At 45.1% G+C, this 18,909-nt stretch overlaps 1 protein-coding gene across 2 annotated transcripts in view; it reads left to right on the forward strand.

Moving 5' to 3' along the window:
• Positions 1–18,909, forward strand: part of ripor2 (RHO family interacting cell polarization regulator 2) — a 102,538-nt gene that overhangs the window by 71,623 nt on the left and 12,006 nt on the right. For both annotated transcript variants that reach the window (XM_079522473.1, XM_079522474.1), the window contains exons 7-13: positions 10,170–10,319; positions 12,054–12,117; positions 12,522–12,565; positions 13,381–13,506; positions 15,263–15,411; positions 16,575–16,704; positions 18,179–18,469. In XM_079522473.1, coding sequence (XP_079378599.1) covers positions 10,170–10,319; positions 12,054–12,117; positions 12,522–12,565; positions 13,381–13,506; positions 15,263–15,411; positions 16,575–16,704; positions 18,179–18,469 — 954 coding nt within the window. The remainder of the gene's footprint in view (positions 1–10,169; positions 10,320–12,053; positions 12,118–12,521; positions 12,566–13,380; positions 13,507–15,262; positions 15,412–16,574; positions 16,705–18,178; positions 18,470–18,909) is intronic.

Raw genomic sequence — 18,909 nt, forward strand, 5'->3', positions numbered from 1 at the left:
AAGGGGTTCCCGCCCAAAATGGGTTAAAAGCTATAATATGACACAGATGCGTCCTCAGGTCTAAATGGGTTAAGGACACAAGGATTTGACAAAAGGATCAAAAGTTAAGCCATGGATTGAACACAAAGAATATCCAAAATGTATTGGGAAAAACCCCAGCCGTCTTCAGCCATACATGTGGCTTTGTGTTTGTAAGTGTGTTGTTATGTTTGGTATGGAGCTGCTGGTTTGTGGTGAGGTGTGTGGGCGGGGTGCCAGCCCTGTGTCTGTGTGTGTGTTTGGTATGGAGCTGCTGGTTTGTGGTGAGGTGTGTGGGCGGGGTGCCAGCCCTGTGTCTGTGTGTGTTTGGTATGGAGCTGCTGGTTTGTGGTGAGGTGTGTGGGCGGGGTGCCAGCCCTGTGTCTGTGTGTGTGTTTGGTATGGAGCTGCTGGTTTGTGGTGAGGTGTGTGTGGGCGGGGTGCCAGCCCTGTGTCTGTGTGTGTTTGGTATGGAGCTGCTGGTTTGTGGTGAGGTGTGTGGGCGGGGTGCCAGCCCTGTGTCTGTGTGTGTTTGGTATGGAGCTGCTGGTTTGTGGTGAGGTGTGTGGGCGGGGTGCCAGCCCTGTGTCTGTGTGTGTTTGGTATGGAGCTGCTGGTTTGTGGTGAGGTGTGTGGGCGGGGTGCCAGCCCTGTGTCTGTGTGTGTTTGGTATGGAGCTGCTGGTTTGTGGTGAGGTGTGTGTGGGCGGGGTGCCAGCCCTGTGTCTGTGTGTGTTTGGTATGGAGCTGCTGGTTTGTGGTGAGGTGTGTGTGGGCGGGGTGCCAGCCCTGTGTCTGTGTGTGTTTGGTATGGAGCTGCTGGTTTGTGGTGAGGTGTGTGGGCGGGGTGCCAGCCCTGTGTCTGTGTGTGTTTGGTATGGAGCTGCTGGTTTGTGGTGAGGTGTGTGGGCGGGGTGCCAGCCCTGTGTCTGTGTGTGTTTGGTATGGAGCTGCTGGTTTGTGGTGAGGTGTGTGGGCGGGGTGCCAGCCCTGTGTCTGTGTGTGTTTGTGAGTCTCTCTCCTCTTTTACGGTTGGACTGAATTCAATTAAACTCAACTCGATTGCCTGCCTGTGTACTTCACACAACACTGAGCATTAAATAAGAACATTTATGAACGTGACGGTGAAGGAAAACAGTGTGCGTAGACTAATAATACACACAGCAGAGGCAACAAAGCAGAATTGTGTAACCAACGCAGGTTACACTGTGGCCTCATGCACCTCAAAACATTATAGACTCATGTCCAAAACTTTTCAGGGTTTGCATTAAAACATGGCAAACGTACAGTAGCAGATCGACAAGCTCGAAACGCTTGTAGATCTGCTACTTTTAATGCTTTTGCATGCTGCTGTAGTATGATCAAGTAGGGCGTGGCCGACAGCAACGATATATATGCCCTGAGGCGACCGCGGCCTTGATGACCCACTCACATCTTTTTTGACTTTGTCGATTGGCAGTGTCATGCAAAAGTAGCAAAAATATTTTTTTACAGATTTACAAGTTCAAAATGAATGTAGATCTGTTATTTTCATAATTTTTTGAACATTAATTTTAGCAGTTATAATGGGATGTCCAGATGAGAATAGGGATTCCAGGGTGAAAGGGGTTAAGTGTGTCTGTGGGGTTTATTAAAACCCATTGAGACCTGAGACCAGATTCTACAAATGTCTTCTAAATCATTTTTCTGAAAAAACTGTTTCTATATCAGTGGTTCTCAAACTTTTTTGGCCGCCGACACCCATCTGAAAATAAGTTGTACCAGGGAAGATTTGAGTTTCAATGTTTGCTAGTGAAATAATTCAAAGATTTGCACACATTTTCACGATTTTTCTAGATTTTTCTAAGAGCTTGCATATCTGCTGTTTCTCAACATAACAGCTGAAGTTTAAAATAATGGTTAAAGTGCTTAAACGCTAAGGTGACACAGATGTGTTCCAGGCCTTAATGGGCTAATATGTAACCAATGAAAAGTATTAATTTAACAAGATCTTGTGACTAAATAACTATATTGGTGTACAGATTGTAACAGCTTTGGACATTTCCACCTGACCAACAATCTATAATAATATAATACATTAATTTCATAACCAATGACGTACATCCTTTAAACTGCCTTTTATCATTGTCTAGTGGTCACTATGATCTGACATGCGCGCACACACACACACACACACACACACACACACACACACACACACACACACACACACACACACACACACACACACACACACACACACCAGTGTTGTTCTAGAGGTAACCATGGTTACCTGGAGAAGTGTTCCTTTTCAAATCTTGAAGTGCACAGTAGACATCTACTGGGAGATGTTAACCCTTTACACACACGCACGCACGCACGCACGCACACGCACACGCACACGCACACACACTAATCATTGGACCGGCGTGGTCACGTTGCCAAGTGTTGTGTTGGCATTGAGGATGTAGGTCAAGGCAGTCAGTGGAGCAGAGCGAGATAGGGGGGGGGCGCTATACTTTGATGATGAGGACCGAGAGGGGCGTGTGTGTGTGTGTGTGTGTGTGTGTGCGTGCGCGCGCGTGCGTGTGTGCATCATATTTTCGGGTTTTCACTGTTTGTTAGCTTTGGTAACAAACAAACTGGGTAGCTCATAAACATCCCTGTCTTACAAAACAGTGAAAACGCCAAAATGCGAGCTGGGAAATGTGTTCCTGTGGGTAAACACCACCACACTACTACAGTGGCTGATGACTGCTGGTAATGGGAAATTATGTGTTTAAAAAAAGAATATATACATTCGTTTGTTGTGTAAACACATGGCAAAGTTACATACTATAACTTTAAGTAAATAAATGAGGAAATGTGACCTGGCCTCCGTTTTGGGTCAAACAGGAAGTGAGTTGTTGTTTTTAGAAGACGTCACCTTTTTAATTCTGTCTGTAAAGAGGAACACAGGGCTTCGCACCTCTGACTCAAAGGTAGCGAGATAATATCTCCCTATACCTTTTTATGAATACTGTGTTAGTGTTAGTGTTAGTGTTAAGCCAGCTCTCCACCGAGGCGGTGGAAGAAGGGTGGGGGGGAGGCTCTGTAGATCACCCTCATTGGCTATTTAGCTTGTCAATCAAAGCACGGGTAGAGAAACTGAAGTGAAGTGATGGCTCTGCAGAGACGTTTTTTGTTATTATCGAGAAGCGACAGGTTGTCACGATAATAAATAATATGCATACTAAATGACTGCTTGCATAAAAGCCCCAACACTGCTGTTTACTTTTATCATTTCTATTTATATTATCATTGGCCGTAACGTCCACTTCATCCTCTGATCATTGTCAGAGCTTCCGTTGCTCCAGACTGTATGACAGAAGCATTTGGAGATTGTGGAAGGCAACAGTCTGGCTCCCGAGATTATGCCGTCTATGTAGATGTCTTAGATTTTCGGCTTGTTCTTGACATGCCTCGCTTTACTGTTTTTTTTGTATCCTTGCTCTCCCTGTCCCCCCACCCTCTGTTCCTTTATCTCTTCATGTAACCAAAAATGGAGCTGCATGCACAATAATAATAATCTGTAAACCTGTGATGTGACGATAAAGATTGTGATTTAGCTTGACACACTTCACTAGGTGTGTGTGTGCATGTGTGTGTGCGTGCCAGTAGGTGTGCGTGTCTGTGTGGGGCAGCTGCAGATCAAATGACTGCCGTGAGGGACAACTAAACGGACATCTTTCAGCAAGTCGTCTGTGTGTGTGTCCGCAGATGTCCAAGATGTAATTGGCACGCGGGGAAGTAGCAGGTGGCTCAATTCAAGGCCTATATTGTGATGTTATCCTACATAATATAGGCTGTGAGTTTGTGTATGCTAGTATACTTGCAACTAAGGGCCAAATGTCCCCACAACTATTGTAGAATGCGTGTTGGTGTCGTGCGCCGAAAGTAGCCAATCTATTCCAGATCTGCTATTTTCAGCCTTAGGGTTAAGGATTAAAAATGGTTAGAGCCCTCATAAGTAAAGTGTGTGTGTGCACGTGTGTGTGTTTGCGTGTGTGTGCGTGTTTGCATCATGTTTACCGTGTGCTGGAAAGTGTCATTTGCATGTGATCCCGTTGGGGCTTTTTGATTCCCCCCACCTCCCTCGTCCTGCTTGTCCTCAGATGTTAATCGACACGCGCTCGCGCACACACACACACACACACACACACACACACACACTCACGCCTCCCCAGAGAAGGGTCTGCGTTTGATTTGTTTTTGAAGTGGTCCGCCTGGTTTAATCTCCTTATAATCACTGTTCGTGCGTGCGTGCGTGCGTGTGTGCGTGTGTGTGTGTGTGTGTGTGTGTGCGTGTGTGTGTGTGTGTGTGTGTGTGTGTGTGCGTATGAATGTGTAAAAACCCCTGTGAGCCAGGATAATGGCCCCAGCTTAATGGCCCCAGTTTAATGGGACCCTCCCCCTTTATCCTAGAGATTCTATGCTATCCACAACAAGCCTCATAGCATCATCTCTACATGCTATTGTCTGTTCACAACTGAAGCCAATATATCTGTGGTACAATGTATTGCTCATACTGTCACTGTCGGGTGGAAACCTTGTATGTCCAAAATGCTAACCTGTGTTCCAATGGATTCAATGTAGTTACATTGACAGTTACAGTCACACAGTTACGTTTACACTTTACAGTACTACAAGCTCTAGTTAATCTTTCTCATTGGTTCAATATTTATACAACCCACAGACCAACCTAACCACTTTCACTTATAGGAACTAAAACATGCATTTTAAAACTGTTTTTGAGGAGCTCCTATAAACAGCTATAGTGTAGATTCTGTCTTAACACAAACATTAAGTGCCATTGACAATGAATGGAGAATTTACGTCATATGTGTGGGAGCAAATCGGCATATGTATGTCGTTGGAAACCGTTGGCCAATAAGGGACCACCATTCTTGATGATTATGTTGTACGATGATTAGAGCTCCCCTCACTTTACATGGGTGTGATTTTTAACATTTAATATCAATTATCATATTGTTTTTGTCCCTCAAATGTATTTCTAATGGTTTGAGTAATTTCTGTCTGGCTTCTAAATCAGTTTGAGGTGCAGTACCACAATGTCCTGATGTGGTGGGGGCGCTGTGTATGCAAATTATTTTCTCTGCCACCCCCTCATCCCAGCTACTCCCCTCCCACATCTTTGACTCATTATAAGGCCCACACCCCTTCCCACAGTCCCCAAAGATGAAATGCTAATTTGGAACTGGAGATGGGGAGGGATTATACAAAGTAGGGAGATGACCTGTGATATCACGTGTACCTCTAAATCAGTTGGCCTGGTGTGAGACCACTATACATAAAAACCCAAATATGATGAGAAAACCTGATTGTTCAAAATTGGGTATTGGTGGGGATAGAAGACACGTAGGGGAACCCAACAAATAAAAAAGTTGAATTTCATGTTGTAGGAACTTTAATAATTTGTATGGCAAAAATAGTTGATCTACAAGCACACACTGTGTTGCGATTCAACACATTGAGAACTTGTAGATCGACTATTTTTGCAACTTTTGTGTGACACCGTAGTATGACAAACTAGGACATTATTCACCCAAAAAAAATCAGAAAGAAAATGTATATGAACATACACAGTCTCCACAGCAACGATATGTTTTATACAATATCTGATCCATACTCCTATTCTGTGTACAGTACTTTATACAGCAGACTTTCTTTTTTTTTTTAAGAAGTTCTGAAAAGTAGGGGCTTAGTACTGACAGACAGGGGGACCCTATAAACCAAAATATACTGTATACTAGGGTTTAAGTGTTAACAGTATTTCATGTTTTGTACAGTAAGTGGTGTGTGTTTGTGGTTGTTGGTTATTGGTATAGTGAGGCTTTACGGATGGTTGGAGAATAAATCATTATACCAGCATGCCTGCATTGCAGTGTGGCTGTGGTGAGGATAAGTGTGTTTGTGTGTCACTGGGTCGTCTGGTTTACGTACCTCAACATGATGTCCCTAGGAAGTGTGTGTGTGCGTGTGCGTGTGCGTGTGCGTGTGCGTGCGTGCGTGCGTGCGTGCATGCGCGCGCGGAAATAGACTGACAGTGATTGGATGTTTGAGGCGATATGAAACAAAACTGATGCATTTTCATGTTATTTTTCAGAGAGAGAGAGAGAGAGAGGGGGGGGGGGGGGGGGGGATTCGGGAGAGGGAGAATAAGAGAGCAAATGAGAGAGAGCTGTTATTTGTCCCAAAGGTTTTATATTTATACACAGTGAATTGAACGCAGCACATCGAAATGCGGCTGCCAGTTGCATCAAATGTGTATCCCAAGCTTACTTTTCCTATGAGGATGCTTAACCTTTTTCTTCTGACAGCAAATGCACAATTATAATGTGCTTTGTGAGAAAGTTATTCTCTATGTTGCAATGTAACACAGCTCTTGCTTACACATTTCTCTATTGCCATTTAATTGTATACCTTGTTTTTGTTTTGATTGTCTTGTTCCACTTTTTGCTTTGGCGATGTAAACGTATTGTTTTCTCGTGCCAATAAAGCCCCTTTTGAATTGGAAGAATTGAAATTGAATGACAGAGAATAAGTTAAAGAGAGAATAAGCGAGAGAAAGAGAGGGTTCTAGTTTAATTAGGCAAACTAGTAGAGTAGCCAGAGAGAGAGAGAGAGAGAAACCTGGCTGTTCAATTCAAGTCAAGCTTTCTGAGTTTCTGTGCATTTTTCCAAATGTTATTTAATTTTTGGGTTCTCAAGTATGAAAATAGGAATTCAAGCGATTTTGATTTTAATTGGATACCATGGTCTACAACTCTACATGCTCCCAACACGTGTTTTGAGCTTGCAGAACGGCTATTTTATGGGGCAAGGAAATTTGGTGTTGAGGGGAAAAAAATAGTTAGTTAGTTTGCTAAGTACAGAGAAATACATAACCGGGATGGTTTACCAGGCTAGTCAATGAATGGCCTACTTCATCATACAAGTGTGTCACACAAAAGTAGCAAATAGCAGATCTACAAGCTCACAGCGCCTTAAATCATTTTTTTAATAATACAAAAGAACGGTTTTGGATTCCACCCGACAGCATGATGTATGATATACATTTTGAAGAAGCATAATGTTCATATTTCTTGCACTGCAGTGCATTTCGTGTCCCTCCCTATGCACTTCAGTAAATAGAATATAACATTATATGGCTTTATTTCCCCTGCTGATGCAAGTTCTTTTTCCACAGTAAACTAATGTTTTTTTTGGAAGGGGTGTAGTTGTTGGTGCTGTCCCCACCGGGCCCACAGTGAACACACAGCTGAGAATAACAGAACAGTAGTTGTGGAGTGTTTCAGCTGCAGTATAGAGACCAGCAACATACCACCAGGTCCACTGCATGTCATGGACATACACCAGTATAGAGACCAGCAACATACCACCAGGTCCACTGCATGTCATGGACATACACGCAGTATAGGGACCAGCAACATACCACCAGGTCCACTGCATGTCATGGACATACACCAGACCAGCAACATACCACCAGGTCCACTGCATGTCATGGACATACACCAGTATAGAGACCAGCAACATACCACCAGGTCCACTGCATGTCATGGACATACACCAGTAGACCAGCAACATACCACCAGGTCCACTGCATGTCATGGACATACACCAGTATAGGGACCAGCAACATACCACCAGGTCCACTGCATGTCATGGACATACACCAGTATAGGGACCAGCAACATACCACCAGGTCCACTGCATGTCATGGACATACACCAGTAGACCAGCAACATACCACCAGGTCCACTGCATGTCATGGACATACACCAGTATAGAGACCAACAACATACCACCAGGTCCACTGCATGTCATGGACATACACGCAGTATAGAGACCAGCAACATACCACCAGGTCTACTGCATGTCATGACATACACCAGTATAGAGACCAGCAACATACCACCAGGTCCACTGCATGTCATGGACATATACCAGTATAGAGACCAGCAACATACCACCAGGTCTACTGCATGTCATGGACATACACGCAGTATAGAGACCAGCAACATACCACCAGGTCTACTGCATGTCATGGACATACACCAGTATAGAGACCAACAACATACCACCAGGTCCACTGCATGTCATGGACATACACACAGTATAGAGACCAACAACATACCACCAGGTCCACTGCATGTCATGGACATACACCAGTATAGGCACCAGCAACATACCACCAGGTCTACTGCATGTCATGGACATACACCAGTATAGAGACCAGCAACATACCACCAGGTCTACTGCATGTCATGGACATACACCAGTATAGGGACCAGCAACATACCACCAGGTCTACTGCATGTCATGGACATACACCAGTATAGAGACCAGCAACATACCACCAGGTCCACTGCATGTCATGGACATACACCAGTAGACCAACAACATACCACCAGGTCCACTGCATGACATGGACATACACCAGTATAGAGTGTCGCAGTCCCGCCTCCTACCCTGGCCCAGGAAATGAAACCCAATGCATTTCCCTCATAGACATTTTTTAAAGTATTTATTTAAAGACGGTTACGCCGCGGACAAAGCCAACTCGAGTCGTGACAACTCATGACAACACAAACAATATTTTGGACCAAACAAATAATTACAAAGAAGAAAAACAACAAAAAAAGTGTTGTAACCTGCCGTTTTTTTCTTCTTTCTAATTATTTGTTTGGTCCAAAATATTGTTTGTGTTGTCATGAGTTGTCACGACTCGAGTTGGCTTTGTCCGCGGCGTAACCGTCTTTAAATAAATACTTTAAAAAATGTCTATGAGGAAAATGCATTGGGTTTCATTTCCTGGGTCAGGGTAGGAGGCGGGACTGCGACGCTCTATTGAGACCAGCAACATACCACCAGGTCCACTGCATGTCATGGACATACACGCAACCGGGCTATATAAGGCAGTGGCTCAGGAGGTAGAGTGGCCGCGTGGGACCGGAAGGTTCCCAGTTCGATCCCAGGCTCCCCCAAAGTTGCATGGTTTCCAGAGGGTGTAGTTGTACAATGTACATCATGTCCATACGCACAAGTGACACAACCATGCCACGGACATGCACGCAACCATGCCGCAGACAACGTCAACCTCAATGTCACGTCAGGTGTAAAGAAAAGTGGGTGAAATTATTTTGCCATACAGGCTCCTGCATCATTTGCAGTTTTCAGGAAAAGTGGGAAAATAATAGCTATAGCCAAGGACAACAGGTCAGTAGTAAATGCATGAGGTGCATGGTTAAAAACAACTCATAGACAGCTCTCGGTTCCAGTGCATGCCACCCCCCCCCCCCCCCCCCACACACACACACACACACATACACGGTTGGTAACAGTTCAACAGTCTTCACACAGGAAGAACACGGACAAAGGGCTCTACATCCACACATTAGTCATGTATTATTGGGGTTCCAGCTAACAAGCAGCATGGGGTCTCTGAACTGACTGGTTGAGCTGCCAACCAGTTAGTGCACTGGACCCATGCTCCTTGTTGGTTCTTAGCAAGTCTACCCCCAGGAAGGTAGTTATTAACACTCACTCACGCACACACACGAACACACTGCATTATTGTATTGCATTAAGAATGTGCCCTGTTTTAAACAAAGAATTCACTCTATTCTTTAACAACATTTATAAAACGGTGTCAACTGTTGTCCTTGGAGGTTTGTGAACCACGCGGTTCGCATACCAGTGTAAGCTACGATCACGCTTCTTGTCCCGTGTTGCTATGTTTTCATCACAGCTGACGCTCTGAGTGTTATAAACCTGACAACCTGAAAGCAGTGTTATACATTTTTCCTGCACCTCACCGCGGGGGGTGTCGTGGGGGGTGTCGTGTGTGTTTGGGATGAGACGGCGTTGGCTGTGCATAATGAGCTCTGGCAGACGCCTTCAAATGAGCGGCGAACGGCGTCGTCTGTCGCGTGCCCCTCTCCGTGAGCGTCCCACCGGGCGGTGTGCACTGTCACTTTTAACAAAGAGAGGCTCTATGTGGAAGTGACAAATTATGATGGAGTACCTTGCTTCATATTTTAACGATCCACTCCTCCCACCAAAATCTTTTGTTTGTTGTCTTTTGGCACACGTGCGCTGCGTGGTGTCTAGGTGGACGAGCTGTACGAGGCCTTCTGCATCCAGAGCAGACTGCGTGACGGGGCCAGTAGGATGAAGCAGGCCTTCTCCTCCTCTCCCTCCACCAAGGGCACCAAGGACAGCATCGCCGAGGTCAACCGGCGCTACAAGGAGTACACCGAGGTAGGAAAACAAAACATACAATAGAACACACACATCACTTATAGGTGCTGGCTGCTGGGTTAGAAAGTGACACCAGAAAAAGACAAATGAACCCGCACACGCATCTGCTCCAATTATTTTTTTATTTACAGCGTTTCAAGCCAAGGCTCTTCATCTGGTCAAACGGGATGAAGAGCCTTGGCTCGAAACGTCGCCAATTAATTAGGCCTAATAATTGGAGCAGATGAGTGTGCGGGTTCATTCTTATTATGCTGGTCACCGAGGTCGGAACACAATCACCTTGACTCTGAATTTTCACGAACAGACATTCTCACGGAATCTATCTACACTGATGTCTATAGCCGTGTTTGTTTGACATCCAAAATCGGACCGCAATGCGATGCAACGCTTTGGCGTTGTGTGTGTGTGTGTGTGTGTGTGTGTGTGTGTGCGTGTGCGTGTGCGCATCATGTGAGATTATGCACGGGCACTCATTTAGTAATCACGTGATGTTATTTAAATGCATTCTACAAAATGGTGCGTAGACTGATTTGTAAGCAAGATGTTACTTGAAGGCACGTGTTCACTATAATGACCATCCACACCCTGTCATTCACACACACACACACACACACACACACACACACACACATGCACGCCTTGCGCGCGACTACTTATACCAGTTGGCACACACGCCTGTCATCACCGATGCTTAGATAAACTGTCCTACTTCCTGTTTGATTGCGTTCTCGGATGTCAAGCCTGCTTCCTGACGACTTAATGACCGTCATTGTTGTTGTGTGTGTGACAAAAACAGTGCTGTTTAGCAATGTCTTTAGCAATAGTTCTCAAACATTTTGGACTTAGGGCACCCCATGCCCATACAGACATAAATCCACATAACCCCTAAATGTGTCACTTTGTACTTCTATTCTAACTTTTGTGTTTTAATTAAATTTTTTATTTTTGTATTAATGTCCTAGAGTACTTGATCATACTACAGCGTCACACAAAAGTATCAAAAGTAGCAGATCAACAAGCTTGAAATGTGTCACGAAGCTTTGGGGACCTAGCCTCGCGTAGCGATACTAATATCACTGCGGGGATATTAGTCTCGTTCCTCTCAGTGAAAGATTTTTTTCTGCAATGCCCCGCCCCATATTTGCATACTGGGCCCTGGTTGGTTCTAGCCTGGTTCCAGACGAATCCGGTTGGCTCGTCACCATTCCGGCTGTTAAGTCCTCCCACAATTGAGAGGAGCCAGACTTAATCAGCCTGGGGCCATATGCATTGCAAAGGCAGATGAACGCGAGGCTATTGGGGACCCCACCAGGGGTCCAAATGGACCTTTAGGGGTCTGTAACTCTAAAGCCCAAACCACACCAAAGGGTCAGGTCAGGACAAAACGGTGTTTAAGGTCAACCACACCAATGCAACTCATTGAGTTGCAATGAGTTGCATTGGTGTGGTTGACCTTAAAAAAACGTTTTGTCCCGACCCGTCCCCCTTTGGTGTGGTTTGGGCTTAACACTTTTCAGGATAAAACATTCATAAAATAAATATCAAAAGTAGGCTACCAGATCTAGCTCAAGTAGGGCATTCATTTACGAAACAACACAATGTTTAGATAAGAGGTTTCTGTCCAACGTCAGCGATGCTGTTCCTTGAAATTAAAAACGTTGAGAATCACTGATCTATGGAAAATGTGTGTGTGTGTGCGTGTGTGCGTGCGTCCGTGTGTGTGCGTGTGTGCAGAACATGAACACGTTTGAGAGCGAGCTGGAGAACCTGCTCGGGGAGTTCCACATCAAAATGAAAGGTGAGATGTGATAATTACCCTACAAATAGGTTGTGATAATAACCCTACAAAATAGGTTGTGGTAATAACCCTACAAAATAGGTTGTGGTGGGATTTTCATGACAATATCGCAGTCAAATAACGACGGTAACAAACACAATTTGTATGTCTGGTTTTGGAGACTATTGACCCTTTACACCTAAATGAAACACATCCTCAATGAAAGGGCCTGTAAGTCAGTCTCATCCAAACAGTAATTGGGACCAAGTAAATATCCCATTTTCTTTATGTTTTACTACATTTGTTTTATTATGTCCTTATTATGACCTTAACATATTTATTATGTCTCCCATAATGGTTCCTCTCTTTGACCTGATACCTCTCTAAATCAGGTGTGTTTAATTGTGTTGTGGTGTTGTTCCCAGGTCTGGCTGGCTTTGCAAGGCTCTGTCAAGGAGACCAATATGAGGTAAGTCAAGAATAATGCTGCTTTAATGTAGGAGAACAAATATTTAGGTGATTTTCTACACCAAATCTCTTTGCCGAAAGTAGCCGATCGACAAGCTCACGGCTTGTATATAGCATATTTTTGCTGAATGTTCGCCTATTTTCACAGAATGTTTGCATGTTATGACTTACCAAGAATAGGGACGCTACGGTTAAATCTGTTTAGTCAGTTAGGAAATAAACATAAAGAATTGTGAAATTGAAATTTAAGTATGGAGAGGGAGAGAAATGCTTAATTATTTTATTGCCAGATACGTTTATAAACGTACACCCCCTCCCTCCCCTGGGACCTGTTCTTGCCAGCTACGAAACGTAGACAAACGTTTACTGTATATATGAACCCGCCGTCTGTTTACCTTTTAGCATTGCTCCAGGTAGTATAGTCCTCCTCCTTCACCATCAGCGATGCGATTTTTAAATCCAGCTCCGTTGAGCCTCCATTATAACCCGATTTTCAAAGAGCCGTATCTCCAAAGGTTCGAGAGTTGTCCATGGTGCGCTGGCACGCACCCGACGATTATAAATCATTTGTGATTTTGTATCGCATCGCTGAAAAAATTAAGCTGGTTGTACTGCTAGCTAAAGGCTGTGGGCTGTGTTGTGTTGTGTCGTTCCACTTCCGGAAGCCCCCACCTTCCTGTTTAACCCAGTAACAATTCAGGCTCCGTAGAATGGAAGCAGACGAGCGGCAGAGACGCAGTCAAAGTTTTCGAACACTAGATGGCAGTAAAGAAGTTAAAGGAGTCTGTTACCTCGTGGTTTTTGTGGTGTTGTTAGATCTTCATGCGATACGGACGCCAGCGCTGGAAGCTGAAGGGGAGGATCGAGGTGAACTCCAGACAGAGCTGGGACGGAGAGGAGATGATCTTCATGCCTCTCATCACCGACCTCATCAACATCAAGGTACTGACCGTGTTTTTTAAACTTAAATTATCCAATTAAATATCCTGTTTTTGTTTGTCTCTTTGTTTTGTCCCGCCACCCTAAAAACAAAACAAAAAACTGAAATCTTCTGATGGCACTTTATTCCAAAGCAACAGCTTTGTGAAGTATTATTTTGTTTTTGTAAAGTCTGGGTCCTATTATAATAGGGAAACGCCACATTTATATTTTGAGTCTCGAACAGGTTCTACAGTTGGAGGCCATCGATATTGTCCTTTTCTTTTTGCTGAGGTTTGCGTGATCTGCGCAAAAGGACAGTTAACCCATTTTGGGCGGGAACCCCTTTTGGTGTTTTAAACATGTTATAATTTAGCTATTGAAAAATAGCAGATCTACAAGCTCATAGCGCGCCACCGAGTGGCGCGCTACGAGCTTGTAGGTCTGCTATTTTTGAAAAATCGTGAAAATATTTATTTCAGAAAACTGGAGGATTTAGAAGGATTTTTTAAAATTTTGAGGTCAGGCCTAAATGGGTCAAATAATAAGGGACTATCGGTGGCACCCAACTGTAAATCTGTTTCCATCCGTCGTCCCTGCCCCCCCCCCGTTGTCCTGCTGGTTTCCCATGATGCCGCTGGGGTTAATGAAAGCCGTCGCCTCACTCATTCCAAGTGTAGAGTTTCACGTACATAGAGAGGAATCAGCGCTCCGGTGTAATGTGATGAGGCTTGTCAATATGCTCATTTAATGCATGGCATCATCACAACACTTCAAGCAGACCTGCAGATGCACATCGTCTTTATTTCAAGACCCAACATTTGGAGTGTGACAGATATGAATAATGCCTTTATTGCCATATAGGAAGCATGTTAAAACAGGCTCTGCATCCTTATATCATTTGACATATTAGTCAGTAGGCTGCATACTAATGCCACTGAGACTGTGTTTATTTTTTTGCTATGCATAATGCATACTATTGTATAGGGTGTATACTGTTTTTATAATAGTTGTCTATGTTTTGGCCTAAGCATAGGGCAGGATACTCTATGGGGATACTCTAATGACACGGTTATGTTATTCTTGTCCTGGGTAGTGCAGGCTATTTACTAGAGAGTGACCCTTATTGCATCCATTTGGTTACATTTATACACTGACAGTTAAATTAGCAGGGCACTTGAAATGAAAAGGATTGGGAAACAGACTCATACATTGGGCCACCACAATTATGTTTTAATAGCTTTCAGGTTGCCCTATCACAGTCTTTTAATTTATGTCAACGTGACCATATCTGTCGAGACACACACACACACACACACACACACACTAATTCACACACCGACGGTGGAGGAAAACATGAAAGCACCAACCTGCTCATCGGGAGCAATTTGGTGTTCAGCATCTTGCTCAAGGACACTTTGGCACTAACTCTGGGGGAGCCCGGGGAAGCGGCCGCTCTTCCTCCTGAGCCACTGCTGTCCCAAACAAATTTGAATTAACATGAATATTCTCTTCTGGGGGTCACTGGCACAAAACCTTTTCAGGTGGGGGTCCACCACGGCCAAAAATATAATAATAAAAAAATAAAATAATAATAATATCAAGGTCCTTGACCACTTGAACCACTGCCGTAGACAGATGCTGTAATGACTGAGGTGTTTCCAAAACGAGTGTTTCACAGGGTGGCTTTAATAGTGTGTGTGTGTGCGTGTGTAATATGTGTGTGTGTGTGTGTGTGTGTGTGTGTGTGTGTGTGTGTGTGTGTGTGTGTGTGTGTCAGGTGACAGAGCTGAAGGGTCTGGCCACTCACCTGCTGGTGGGCAGTGTGATCTGTGAGACGAAGGAGCTGTTTACGGCCATGCCCCAGGTGGTGGCTGTGGACGTTAACGACCTGGGCACGGTCAAACTCAACCTGGAGGTCACCTGGTTGTAAGTACTCCAAATCATCACACAATCTGACATGTGACAACGTTTGCGTATTTTACTGTGGTATTTAAAGCAGCACTATGTAGTTTGGGGTATCAGTGGCCACTTTGGACACAAATAACATGGCAGCCAATGTCTTTGACTTCATTACCCAAGAGTCTCTGCAAGCATGTACGGCGAGGACATGCTTTGATTGGCCAGTCTTCTCTTCGACTGGCAGTTCTGCCCAAGCCCAACGTTGAAGCATTGAAACTACTGGCCAAAGCTGGAACTGCAGGCCAGCGTTTTTTGCCCGTGCATATAGCACGAGTAAACCCCACGCAGCTGGGGTTTAATACAGATCGCTCGTTAGCACTTCTGCATTTTTTACACCAAATGTTGGTGTACTTCTGTATAGAAAAAATACAGAAGTACAGCGTTTTTCCAGGTCCTTCAAGCGCCACTGAGCAACTTCCATAAATATAGGGGGGACGGGGCTGTCCGCTCTCTAGCTTAAATTTAACTCTATGGTTCTGCCTTGGCAAATGGCAGGATGAAACTCATTGTCTTCCCTATATTAATACAGTCAAGCCCCTAGCAGGGACCCCCTGAGTCTATACATGTATGAAAGGATGATTATTGCTTAAACATGTAACTTTATAATTTTGTGGGACATAATATGCTTTGTAGTTGTTAAAAAGTTGCATAGTGCTGCTTTAACCACTTTAGTCTCTACATACAAACAAAATGCGCTATATGCGATGTGTCGTGAGCTTGTATGAGATCACCACAAAATAGTGATGCAAGGCTGAAATTTGTGGAAACTATGCACCTATTGACATAGGAAAGATAGCTTGTTCGGGGTAGTAAGCAATGAATACTTTCCAGTATCTCCTGCCATCTGCTGGTGTAACGTGGCCATTGCATGTTTGTACATTTTCAGTCAGTGGTTTTGCAAGCAGAGTTAATTCTAAGAAATTTCAGATTTGTTTTGTCTACTTTTATTTGACTGAATGTTTTTATATCTACAGTTGATTTAATCAACCATTAAAAAAAACCTTTGATGGCGTCATACATAATGCCTGATTTGTGGACCGGTTGCCAAAAAAAGCTGATCTACAAGTTCACAACGCTTTGTCTGTTTACTGATCAATCCACCGTCCACTGTGGGGTCTCTCTCCATCCAGCCCGTTCGACGTGGAAGACCTCACCTTGTCCTCTGGTAACTTGAGCAAGGCCACGGCGCTGCAGAGACGTGTGTCCGTCTACAGCCAGGGCACGCCGGAGACGCCTACCTTCCAGGACACCGCCTTCTTTGTGAGTCACACACACACACACACACACACACACACACACACACACACACACACACACACACACACACACACACACACATTTTTAATCTTGAGACTAAAGCCGAAGCTTGTACACTTTGACACTTAGTTGGTTCTTAAGCCACTCATCTATAATAGTTTGATTCAGTTAGATGTATCAGTTAGATTTGTGAAACAGCGGTTAATCTGGCTGGTCAAGTAACCGATTGATCACACCAGTCTTTATTAACGGTTAACACATGATAAAGTACACTAACTTCTAAGGTGTTCCAAATCTCAGTAGTCTCACAGCATAATATGGCTGCCGAGTCAAGTGGCATGGTCATTCTTCTTTTCAGGAGTTGAAAACTGCCAATTATCCAAGTTTATTTGACCCCTGTGTTTTCTGTGAAACGTTTGACCGTTGGAGCCTGCATTCTGTACACATCCAACCTCCCAACTAACACCACTCATCCCCCCATATCCTCCCCTCGCCCTTTACGTGTCCCCATGTCGCAAACCTCTTACTCGACCCCAATCTGTGCCTTCCTCCCCGTGCCCTTATATGACAACACCCCCCTCCCCGTACCCATTTGCCTGTTGCACGTTTGCGTAAAGAAGTGGCGGCCGCATCCCGTGGAACGCCAGCGTCTGTCCTTCCTGCATGCGCTCCGAGACAGCTTGCTGGAGAAACTGAGGCGCAGTCGCTCGTTCGGCGACCTGGCCTCGCTCCGGCCGAGGCCCAAGTCCAGCCTGGAGGTCTACGTGAGTGCAGTGTGGACCCCCCCCTGCTACCTACCAACACCCCCCACTCCCCTAACCACCCCCTCCATGTCCTCCCGCCTTCAACCGGTGTGACTTTGTGGCCTTTTTATGTTGACGTGACGAGGCGTGCTTCAGTCGGTGCATGTGGACTGTTTGTGTTTGCATGGCTTTGATCTTCATCTCTGGTTGCTGTTGACGTTGGTCTTCCGTCTGGATTTGCTGCCGAGTTGTGATTGGACTGAGTTTTATCCTGCGTTAGCGAGACTAGATTAACGGAGCTACAGCAGGTTTAGACAGAGGAAGGGTTGGGGATCCTTCAGGATTTACAGCAGGTTTAGACAGAGGAAGGGTTGGGGTTCCTTCAGGATTTACAGCAGGTTTAGACAGAGGAAGGGTTGGGGATCCTTCAGGATTTACAGCAGGTTTAGACAGAGGAAGGGTTGGGGTTCCTTCAGGATTTTAAGTCCGGTTCCTTAACAATGGTCCTTTAAATTAAAACGTTTAAGAACCACCGGTATTGACAATGTGATAAAACCGCTTCTAGAAACTGTTCCAAATGTGATGATGGAACCGATTCCGGTTCCTCTTTTTCCCCCAGTTCTAACCCGAAAAGGTCAGAACAGAGGAGGGAACCCACATTTGATCTACGAATAAGTTTCTCCCCAGATAGCCAGAGTATTATTATTAGAATATTCTTGCCTCTGTGTCTCCAGTCCACGTTGCCGGACGACATCTTCGAGAACGGCTGCTGCGGGGGCATGGCCGAGTGCAAGCGGCTCTCCTTCACCTTCTCCGACACGTCGGCGGGCTCCACGGCCAGCCCCAGCCCCGCCCCCAGCGCCCACTCTGCCGCCGCGCAGTCCACCCCGGAGATCACCGTCACGCCGCCCGAGATGGAACAGCACCCGCCCCCCCTCCAACACCTCCACGCCACGCCTCCTCCTCACGCCATCGCCACCCAGATGCGGGAGGACTCCATCGCCGAGGAGGAGAATGCCGAGGAGGTGGGATTACAGCCTTAACAGCCAAGGGCTGAGGAGGCTTAACCAAAGCTTTTCCCCAGCTTCCACCAAAGCATCTAATTTCATGTATACATGCCGACGATTGGGTCAATGACTCTCAGTATGTACAGTATACATGCTCGACTGTTGATTTGATATGCTCTTTACCCGCACAGTTAGATATATCTATATTGTTGTTGTCGGGCAGAAACGACTCGGGCAGAAACCTTTTTTGTGGTTTTCTTTGTAAATTCCGCCCTGCTGGCTTGCTTGCAGATACAAAAGTAGCAGATCTACAAGCTTGTAGCATGCAAAACATGCACGAAGTGATGTGTTTTCAGCTTATAGATCTGCTACTTTCTGCTCTTTCTGAACTTGAATCCTGAAAAGTAACAGTTTTGGACATATGAGGTTTCCACCCAACACACAATTATGCACCTCTG

This window comes from Electrona antarctica, assembly GCF_951216825.1.
Source record: "Electrona antarctica genome assembly, chromosome: 15".
Classification (NCBI taxonomy): Eukaryota; Metazoa; Chordata; class Actinopteri; order Myctophiformes; family Myctophidae; genus Electrona; species Electrona antarctica.